The sequence below is a fragment of the Lontra canadensis genome, unplaced genomic scaffold (assembly GCF_010015895.1).
Source record: "Lontra canadensis isolate GAN:19392208 unplaced genomic scaffold, GSC_riverotter_1.0 scaffold78, whole genome shotgun sequence".
Lineage (NCBI taxonomy): Eukaryota > Metazoa > Chordata > Mammalia > Carnivora > Mustelidae > Lontra > Lontra canadensis.
Genome location: NW_022631072.1, coordinates 1841505 through 1852962, shown reverse-complemented (window position 1 = coordinate 1852962; position 11458 = coordinate 1841505). Strand labels below are relative to the sequence as shown.

General features: G+C 36.1%; 1 protein-coding gene across 2 annotated transcripts in view; it reads right to left on the bottom strand.

Moving 5' to 3' along the window:
- Positions 1-435: 435 nt before the first annotated feature.
- The window catches only part of STRN (striatin), a 100157-nt gene continuing 89134 nt past the window's right edge, over positions 436-11458 (bottom strand). For both annotated transcript variants that reach the window (XM_032881870.1, XM_032881871.1), the window contains 5 exons: positions 10305-10472; positions 8523-8663; positions 3460-3564; positions 2228-2314; positions 436-2131 (listed from right to left, as the gene is read on the bottom strand). In XM_032881870.1, the coding sequence (XP_032737761.1) occupies positions 1962-2131; positions 2228-2314; positions 3460-3564; positions 8523-8663; positions 10305-10472 (671 nt within the window). In that variant the 3' untranslated portion in view covers positions 436-1961. The remainder of the gene's footprint in view (positions 2132-2227; positions 2315-3459; positions 3565-8522; positions 8664-10304; positions 10473-11458) is intronic.

Sequence of the window (11458 nt, the reverse complement as noted above, 5' to 3'; positions counted from 1 at the left end):
TCTGCATGGGAATAATATAAACAATCACCTGGTAGCTCAAGTCCAGGTCAAGTCATTTGATTATACAAAGGAGTTCCTTGAGCCCACTGTTAACCAAAGCACAGAGTAAAGACAAGGTAGCTGTGTCAAAATATTAAAGCATATCTGTATATCAATCGGCAAATCTAGCACACATCTTTAAAGGAAATTTGCCTGTATACTGCAAAACTCTAGAGGCAGAAAACAGAAATTTTAAAGAAAAATTGTCAATTGCTATCCATATCACCACAAGAATACGTTTTCAAGGAGGAGATATACATATCATCAGAAGTGTTGTTATGACAATGGAATATGTGGGGATAGGAATGTAGGAATTATATTAAAAGGTTAAAAGTATTTATGGATATGGATTTTTTAAATCTGAGAACTATTACATATACATTCTGCTGAAACATTGGGCATTAATATTTATTTCTAATTTCTACATTGGTCTCTGACATTTGTGGCAAACAAGAGACTGTAAAGACAGGTGAGACAGTTGTAGGGATAAGGTCTATACATCAAGTCCAAAGAGTGGGGTCATGGGAATCCCAAGAGCTGCACATGTGGGTCATGGGCGAGGTGAGCTCCGGGAAGCCTGGTTCTTTAGGATAGTTGTTTCCCCAGAAACAGCACTGATACACTGCCTATTAAAACATGCTGTGTATTCCAATTAAAGAATGGAGGAGGGGTAGGGGTAGGAAGAGAGAAAGAGAACTCTTTAGCTTATGGTTATGCACTGAACTCTTCCATCCAGATTTCCAGGGGGATTCCCCTTCTTGGATATACCAATGGAGGACTTCTGGGGTACAAAACAGTTGGCTTTATTTAGTACTGCAAAAGCAGCTGCCTGACATTAACCAAACCCTCTGGGCTGTTAAAACACAATAGTTATAAACTCTTTTCAGTAGATGTCAGATAATTTGAATATGAGAGACAAAGAAAGAGCAAGAGGTCATCTGAAGCATGATATGTGGGTTTTGACAAATGAGTATTCACAGATAACTTCTGTCTTTTCAAACCACTGAAAGGTAAGATTTCATCAATATGAGATAACCACTCTGGTATTATAAATATCACATGAATAAAGTGAATTTTTAAAATTAACAGAAATTATTATAAAGATATGCCCTGCTTGCCCTTAAAAATAAACAGAATCTCAAACCTGAATAAGTTAAATCCTTTAGTAAAAGCAGACTCTACCAACTATTCATAATGATGACTGATTTTTGACAGCTAAACTTTACAATGATACCAAATCTATTTTCAAAAATGTAATACAATATAGAAATCTGCTTACAAACTAAATATTTGTTTAGTATTTCTGAATAATAATATATTTAACATATTATTGCATTTTTTTTTCCTTTAACAGGTAAAATGCTTTGCCAGGTGCTTTATGTGCACAGGTGAAAGAAGAGCTAAATTAAAATCTCATTTGAACACTGCCTGGTCCTTATGCACTTAGGGGTTAGTACAGCAGATATGGTCAAGATTATTGTTTTGACTACCTAATGTGTTTAACAAGATTTCTCAGGGGAGAACTAGGTCTAAATTTCTGTTCTTCCTCCACTCATTCCCAGTCATCAAGCTTTTTAATTATCCTTTATAGCGTGCCCTATTTACTCAAGAGGGACAAGCTAAACTTACGTTCGCTCAGGCCTGCCTAGCGAATTAGAACCACCTCAGAAATAAAAGCTCCTATTTGGGGGAAAATTTGAAACCGTTTTTAGGCTCATAGATTCAGCTGAGCTTGCAGCAACCTGAACAAACCTTAGTTTTAGAAAACAGTATACGAATTGCAAAACTATAACAAATGTTCTCTGTGCTCCTTCAGCAGAACAAAAGGGCAAGACAGGCTGATTCTTGCCCTGGTCTTCTGTATCTCTTTTTGTGCAGTTGATTATTTATAAAGAGCTAGAAGGTAAAGATGATGCATTGTGTCATACAAAGACTTTAGCCAGTGCATCAGCCCCAGCACTGGCTATATAGCATTTGGATGGGTGGAAAGCCACATCATGAATTGATTCTTCAAATTTTTTCCGATGAGCTGTGAACTCTTGGATACACGTCTTACTTTCTAGGTTCCATAAACGTATTGAACAGTCATGACCTGCATCAAGAGGGAGGAAAAGAAAAATGAAAGGAAACATTACATTAACATGAAACTAATAAGGATAAATAAATAAACTATAGTTGATGTACTTACTGCCAGACATCAAGTACAAGCCATTAGGATCAACTGCTAGACTTGTAACAGCTTCTAGGTGGGCTACCATGGAGTGGATGAGTTTGCCTTTGGAAAAAAAGAGATCGTTACTTTTTATTAATAGCTTTCCTCATCCCTGATTATATGTCAGCTACCTTGTTACACTGATTTCTCCAGTCACCCCTCTCTGTGTAGTTATTCCATCGGTAGCTTTTTCCATAACAGCTAAAACAATGTATCTCCCTCCCCACTTCAGCCATGGTAATGATGAAAAACGAAAGCTCAAATTTCGGATTTTATTTTTTTCATTCAAATAACAACAGAAAAGTCAGTCATTTCTACACAAATATTCCCTTAAGCCATGTTCATTAACTAAGACTCAGACGTTATTAATCAGCGACTTTGCATCCTTTATCTACAGGCAAATTAGGTGGGTTGTGAGAACAGAAGAGACTGAAACAAAGACAAAGGAACAGAAAGAAAATCTGGCAATGATTTTTGTGGAAACAACATAAAGAAAGGGATTAAAATATTAAACTACTCATCACTCACAGCTAAGCAAAGTCAGCAAAAGTCAAAAGCAGATACTCAGATAAATATGGCTGCTAATATGGAGTGTCCTTCTAACACAGGTCTTCAGGATTTTTCCTTTAGTAAAATGCAATTCAATAAAAAAATAGGAAAGCCCACATATCCTAAGTCAAATCAATCAGGACCAGATAGTCAATATTGTAATACAGAAAAGAGTAGTCCATGAAAAAATGAATCGAGTAAACCAAATGACTCGGGTTTCCATCTCTAACACTGAAACTATTCAAACACTGAACAATTTAAAACAAAATATGATGATCATATGCCTCTACTTCTAACATGTTTCTACTTTCCCCCAACATATTCACAGCAAGAGATCAATTTTATTGCTATTTGAATGACCTTTTCATTGTGTCCATAGTCATAACCTTGGCTCTAGGACCAAAACATAGTATCTACTTACTATTAAATAAACCAAGATGATGCTATATGCTATCATGAAGACTAGTTCTTAGCAGATCTGGACAGAATGAAGAAAAACTGAGCTGGGAGGGTATCTGTTTCCATGCCTACTCCTGGACATACAGCCATTAAAGAAATACCCAAATCAGGATACTTATGATGGGGTTTGTTTGTGGTTGTTTGTTTTTTTTTTTTTTTTTTTTTGCTTTATCACTGATCACTCTGTAATAAACACTTACCTGTATTGTTATCGTAGAATTTGATGTGCCTGTCTTCATGAGCAGTGATGCTAATGGGAAGAGTGGGATGGCTGATGACTCTATTTATTTGGCAGGAAGAGTTGGCTGTAAAAAAGGAAAAAAAAAGAGCAACAAGGTAGCTAAGGCTACTCTTTCTTCATACAAGAGAACTGAATACTCACCCAAGAAACTAAAAAGGTAAATGATGTGACCTTAACTTGTCTTTAATTCATTTAATTCTGTGACTATTCATAATTTCAAGGTTAGGAAAGAAGAACTGCCTGAGCAATACCATACTGACAAATCTAGAGGTATGTACAAATGAAAATTTTCTTTTCCACCTGCAACGGGTGCCACCCAGGGCTTAGCCTAGGGTCACTGATGACTTGTAATACTTCTGCTGCTTTAATAAAATTCTACAATTATTTACATGTAGACGCTACCCAAATTTAAACTGTCACTCTTTCTAGATAGAGTTATCACATGGTTATCATCTGAAGACAAATATGACAAAGAGATCTTCTGAGCTCTTTAATCTCTTTTTCATCATAAAAGAAGTGGTCATTGGGCACCCAGGTGGCTCAGCTGGTTAAGTGTCTGGCTCTTGATTTTAGCTCAGGTCATGACCTCTGGGTCAGGAGATCAAGCCCGGTATCAAGCTCAGTGCTCAGGACGGAGTCTGCTTGAGATTCTCTCTCTCCCCCTCCTTCTGCCTCTCCTTCCAACTGGCACATGCACATGTGTGCACGCTCTCTCTAAAATAAATAAATAAAAACTTAAAAATAGAAATGATCCTCATTTGATAGTCTACCAGGTTTAGAATCTTAAAACAGCATCCTGACTACTATGTGCATTATATAGTAACTTTCAAAGAATTTCAATTATATGCACAATGAGACAGGCAGGCCACATGTCATTAAGTCCATACCACAGTGCATGAACCAAGATCTAAAAAAAAGTTGTGATTTCCCCAAATCATGTGATAAAGCCAATCCCAATACTAACTTCTACCTCTATCCTAACCAGGTGGCTCACAGAAATCACACAGCTGCCAAAAATGGTACCTAAACTACAATAAGCCCTTCTGAAAGTCCTTTATCAAAAGGAAATCAATCTTTAAAAACCTTTTAGGGGCACCTGGGTGGCTCAGTGGGTTAAAGCCTCTGCCTTCGGCTCAGGTCATGATCTCAGGGTTCTGGGATCGAGCCCTACATCAAGCTCTCTGCTCAGCAGGGAGCCTGCTTCCCTTCCTCTCTCTCTGCCTGCCTCTCTGCCTACTTGTGATCTCTGCCTGTCAAATAAATAAATAAAAATCTTAAAAAAAAAAAGTTTTATATTACTGAGTTTTGTTAAGATGCTTTATTTTTCTTTTAAAGGAAAAAATCTATATATATAAAGGTAATACTAACTTAAGATACATCAAAGTTAAAGAAAAATCATGTCATGGTCCAGGGAGAGGAAAGGATGCCCTTCTTGTAAAGTACATTATTGGGACATCTGGCAAATTTGAATATAAATAATAACTTAGACAACAGCATAGTGTCACTGTTAAATTTACTGATTTTGATAATATGCTATGTCAGAGAATGTCCCTGTGTTTAGGAATTACATGCTGAAGGATCTAGAAGTGTAAGTCTATGATGTCTCTTGTAAGTGGTTCAGAATTTAAAATTATACAAGAATAGACAGTGATAAAGCAAATGTCACAAATGTGGCAAAATGCTAAAAACTAGTGAATCTGGGTGAAGGGTAGCTAGTTTTTGTACTATTCTTGAAGCTTTTCTGCATATTTAAAATTATTTCAAAAAAGAGTTAAAATTTTTTCTAATCTCAGAATAGTTTTTATGAGTTTACATTCAAAATAGAAAATACAGATAAATATAGGTGAAAATAGCTGTAACATTAGTGTACTCAATTAGATATTCTTATGGTTCCTAAAAATATGACATCTTAAAAACTGATGATAGGAGGCACCTGGGTGGCTCAGGTCATGATCTCAGGGTCCTAGGATCGGGGGTCCCACATCAGGCTCCCTGCTCAGAAGAGAGTAGGCTTCTCCCTCACTCTCTGACCCTCCTACCAGCTTGCTCGTTGTTTCCCTCTCCCTCCCTCCCTCCCTCCCTCCCCCTCTCAAAAACTGAAGGTAGTTTTTTTCCCAGTGTTAATGGCAGGGGCCACCCACCCTGTTATCTAAGAACAAAACAAAAAGTCACTTGACCATGTAGAGTAAGCGCTGGGTCAGTTATACTTGATTTAAATGGTCCTAAGCAAAGAGTTTAGTTTTAAAATTCAGCATACAGATATTTTCCTCCCCTCAGGAGCTACCATACCACAAACAATATCCTCTGTAAGATCTAGCAGGAAAGTAACAGAAAAGAAATACTTTAAGTAAAATATCCCGTGTATTCTGAGAAAGAGGTTTCTGAGAATAGATTCAATTCTATTGAGATCTAGGAAATAATTACGATAGAAATCAAATGATGGAAGTAGGCAAGAGTTTTTATATAATAACATTTTGAAGAAGTTCTCCACTTAATGGTACATCAGACAAGTAAGCAAAAGGCAAAGAACATCAGAAATAAATTGAAGGCCTACCAATCATCATTCTAACAATGAATCTAAATCTTCCAAGTGTTCATATTCAGCTTGCAACTTAGAAATGGTTTACTTTTCACCGGATGGACAAGTACTCAATTACCTGCTTTAATTACCTTTGACTTTTTCAGTCAAATGACCATTGACATTAATGAGTAGAAAGCAAGTTTATTCTGATTTTTAAAACAAAAATCCTTCATCTTTCTAAATTTTTTTTTTTAAGATTTTATTTATTTGTGGGAGAGAGGAGGGGAGCAGCAAGCCAAGAGAGAAGCAGGCTCCCCACTGAGCAAGGGGCCCAATGTGGGACTTGATCCCAGGACCCTGGGATCATGGCCTGAGCCAAAGGCAGATGCTTAACCGACTGAGCCACCCAGACATCTGTATGAAATTCTGTATGAAATCTGTTATTACCTTGAAACATTTTTGGTCAGAACTTCAACTTAAAAAGACATCTGCTAAGTTCCAGAAAAGAAGAACGTAGTGAAATATAAATAGGTAGGGGTAGTCATGGTAGAAAGGAATAAAAGACTAAATCATACAACTCTAAAGTAATCAAACTGATAATTTAGGAAATATCAGGACATATTATCATAACTCAAATAATTATCACTTATTCTAATAATGCTGCTTTGTTCAAAACATTTTTGGCAGTATTCCTCAGAAAATGCTTCCAGTATAAAGAAAAAAGTTATATGACTTTATACTCAAACATTTAAGGAAAAAAATTAAATTTCCAGACTTCACATCATATTAATTTAGAGCAGTCATTAAAAATCAATTTTACCACTCATGACATTCAATGAATTGACCACAAACTCTGAAAGTAATTCCAAAAATGCTCACATTTTTCTTAGTTTTATATTGTTTTCTGTATTTTACTACTGTAAGCTTTAGGTCACATATTTAAATGAGTTTAAATTTACTGACAGTCTACAGCCTATGTTTCTTGGCAAAAAAAAAAAAAAAAATTCTTTTTCCTATTCCATAATCTCAGTTTTTATTTTTTTGCCTTTCTCTTTTACATCCAAATAGTTCAAAACTCTACTCATGTCTACCTCCTAAACAATTCTCACATGATCTCAGAAAAGAACAAAGGCCAACAGATTGGGAAGAGAAAATGAAGAAAGCCAAAATGGAATAAGGGAAATTTTTGAGAGGAAATAAGTAGAGAGAAGGAGGGAGAGAGAGAGAACGACAGAAAGACACACAGACACACAGAAGCACATGAGTGTGCCGTGGTAATTTTTTTTTAAGATTTTATTTATTCATTTGATAAAGAGACACACACACACAGAGGGAACGCAAACAGGTGGAGCGGGAGAGGGAGAAGCAGGCTTTCTGCCAAGCAGGGAGCCCGATGTGGGCCTCGATCCTAGGACCCTGGGATCATTCCTGGGATCATGACCTGAGCTGAAGGCAGATGCTTAACGACTGAGCCACCCAGGCACCCTGTGGTAATTCTTTTTAAAGAATTAGTTCTCAGACTAAAACAATAGTATATGTTTACACAGTTTATCAACTGCATCCTAAATTATCACTGTCTAGATGAAGCCAAAAGATAAAACACAATGGTTAAAAAGCCAAAACCATGGTGGGGTTATGGACATTGGGGAAGGTATGTGCTATGAAGTGTGTAAACCTGGCGATTCACAGACCTGTACCCCTGGGGCTAATAATACATTATATGTTAATAAAAAATAATAACAAAATAAATTTTAAAAAGTGGAGGAGGGGGAGCCAAAACCACTAAAATTCTGTAGTATCTTCTTCACAATTTGAGAAATTATTTCCTTACTTTCTATATCCAATAAGAAGCTTTGTATTTGAGATTCTGAGAGGCACAACTTGATCTACATTCTAATCAGACTTTGTCAAATTACATTATTAATTCAAAATTAAGTTGTTTTAAAAATGAAATCATGAGGGGTGCTTGGGTAGCTCAGTCTTTATGGGTCTGCCCTCAGCTCAGGTCATGATCCCAGGGTCCCGGGATCTAGCCCCACATTGGGCTCCCTTCTCAGCGGGAAGCCTACTTCTCCCTCTCCCACCCTCCCTGCTTGTGTCTCCTCTCTCGCTGTCTCTCTGTCAAATAAATAAATAAAATCTCAAAAAAAAAAAAAAAAAGGAATCATGAGAAATGAAAAATATTTATTTTATATTCAGAATAAATATTACTGTCTTCAAATAGAATTGAAAACCAACCATTTGGTATAAAATACAATTTGATTCCTCTTTGGAACAGCTCAAATGCTATTCCAAATAGTATAAGTGTGCTTAAACTTTACCCAAAATCTTAAAATCAATTGTAAATCATTATATCCTTCTAAGTGACTGTGTTCTGTGACTAAAAGGCAAGAACTCTTTATAATAACAAGTATTTTTTGTAGTTGACTCTGATACTTATAATTTTGATAAAGCTTAAAAGTTTGATCCAAACAAAGACTATTTAAAGTTGGTATACATACCTGAATCTAAGTTAGATTCTAGAGTGAGAATGCGCTGCTGTGTTTCCATGTTAAAGATGCTTGTATATCCTTTGCTGAATGATGCTACCATATGGCTCGGATCACTGCTCACTAGATCCACAGAGGCAGGGATTCCCAACTCTAAGAGAGTCACAACATATTCAGAGAATGGTGATCAGATACTTGAAAATGTCCACATAAAATAGCAAAACAAATAGTCACAAGATTTCCTTAAGAAGTAGACTCAACATTAGAATAAAAATTAACTCATAGCCATTCAATGGAGATTATTTCCGTTACTTTTAGCCCTAGCCTAGTTTATTATTCTTACCTGTTCAGCAAGTCTTCTACTTGTTACTCAGCTAAAAGATTCACAGAATGCAGGCCTTTACTGGGAAACTAAATGGAAAACATGTATGGACTATAAGTTTTGTTGCTTCCACACAACCTGAGGCTTAAACTGGCATCATAGGAATTCTTCATTTTAAAAGCCCATCTCTTTAACAAATTTTAATTCATCAAAAATACGGAATTAAAAAAGTAAAATTTCAAATTAGTATTATTATTATTGTATAGAGAGCCATACAAATATTAGATGCAGGTAACTCATCAAAACCCAGACATGAGTTATCACAGCTCAAAAATAAAGAAGGTATTTTCATCTATCATCTAGAATAGGGTAAAAGTTGGTTAAACTTGGAGTATATTTATAAACAGAATAGAATGATATGCATGAATAAAATCTTATCTTTTGATTTGGCTCAAAATCTAAAGTAAGCAAACAGTTCAAAAATGTGTATATTACAGAAGAATGTAAGATTAATGTCTAATGAGCACACAAAATAAGTGCTCAAAATAATTAGTCACCAAACTAACGCAAATTAAAAACCAAAATGAAACACTGCTATGAACCCACCAGAATGGCTAAAACTAAACAGACTGACACCAGGTGTTAATAATTAGGGATGTAGAGCAACTAGAATTCTCATACACTGCTGTCAGTGGTATAAAATGGCACAACCACTTTGGAAAGCTTGGTAATTTCACATAAAGTTAAATACACAATACCATTTCTAATACCCAGCAACTGTACTTCCAGCTCTTTATTAGCTCATTAAAAAATACGTGAATGTTCACAGCAGCTTTGATCATAATGGTAAAAAACTGGAAATAACCCACATGTCCATCAAGAGGTAAATAAATACATATACTGATTTAATGAAATACTATGAATCAATTTATTTAGTTATAGCTAAATAAATTGATACTTACTAGAACATGGATGAAACACAGAAACATAATAAAGTAAAAAGTCAGATACAAAAAGAGTACACACTATGATTCCACTTACATGAAATTTCAGAACAGATAAAACTTATCTATGATGAAAGAAATCATACCTCTGAATAGAACAGGAAGAGGGACTGGGAAGACACAAAGAAACTTTGAAGAGGTGAAAGAAATGTTCTAGACCTTGATAGGTGCAAAAGCCACTTATTTGTCAAACTCAATAGGACATATCCTTAATATGTAGTTTTTACAGTATATAAATTATATCTCGATTTTGAAAAAAACATTTTTAATATGTGCTCTTTCACCAAATATTGTGCTTTTAAAAATCATTAAGCTGGAAATTCAAGCAAATATACTTTCACTGCTTAAAAACACCCCTTCAAATTAAATTTAAACTGTTTGTAGAATCATTTACTTATTTATTTGCTTACTGTTACAATAAGATGTCCTATAAAAAATTCATTAGAATAATTTTTAAAAAGTATGTACCTTGATTATCGTTAAATACACTTAGGGCTGGAGCAACCTCAGTTGTATTCCATAAACGGAGAGTGCCATCTGCTGAACACGACAACAAGCGCTGATGTGCTGCACTGTAAGCCAAGCCCCAGACGGCATCGGTGTGGCCTAGAAGAGGGCCTCTTAAAACAGAAGGATCTATACAAAACAGCAAGAATGCAAAATCAAGAGAAAAGAAACAAACCCTAATGGTACTTAGATCCCAGAGAAACTAAATATACAGACCAAGTTGCCTGAGAACAGTATAAAACATGCTTTCTGGTTTCTGTTATTCTTCTGAAATGCTGTAATAACTAAAAAGAGGCTTGGAAATACGCAAATGCAGAGTCTAGAGTTTATAAATTAAAAATTTTAAGTATATATTTCTCTCCTTTGAAAAATTAGGTATTTCCCTTTCTCCTCCCTTTTTTCTTTCAATTTGTCTAGATTTTTAAAAGCATGTTAACACACATCATTTGAATTTTATCCACCTTCAGAAAGGCCACAAGTCTTCCCTGAGGAAGTGAACAGAGATCCCTTCCTCTCCTGGCTCCTTTGGGACACTTCTCCCCCTTGACCTCCACACTTGGAATGGCGGTTATTTTCGGGAGCAACAGGCCTCTGTTATTCCGGGTGGACAGGAACAGAGACCTAAAGGAACCCCCAAATACTCAAATAGCAAAAACTGACATGTGAATGATGTGCGTGACAGGGAGGGAGGAAAGAGGAAGAGGATCACTTAGCACCGTTTCATAATACAAGTCCAAGTGGAAATTTTCCTTATTCCTCTGTGCAGTGACTCTACGAAGCAGTACTCTGAAGATGGCTCACACAAGTTTAAAATGTCAATAATGGTATCTGTCCTCTACCTTCTCTCTGTCATACCATAAAATATTGAGAACACAATGTGTCAAGCACTATGTCAGGTGCTGGGGCCACCCAGATAATTAAGACACAATACCGTCCTGGTCTCAAAAGACATTGTGGTAAATATAATAATGGTGACAGACACCAGTTTCCAGAGAGTAACTGGGGTGAGTGAAAGCTTCCCGGAGAGAGTGACACCTGGAGTACACAGGCATCGACCAGTCAAAAACTAGACGAAGCCACCACTGGCAAAGGAGTTGGCACCAATAAAATCACAG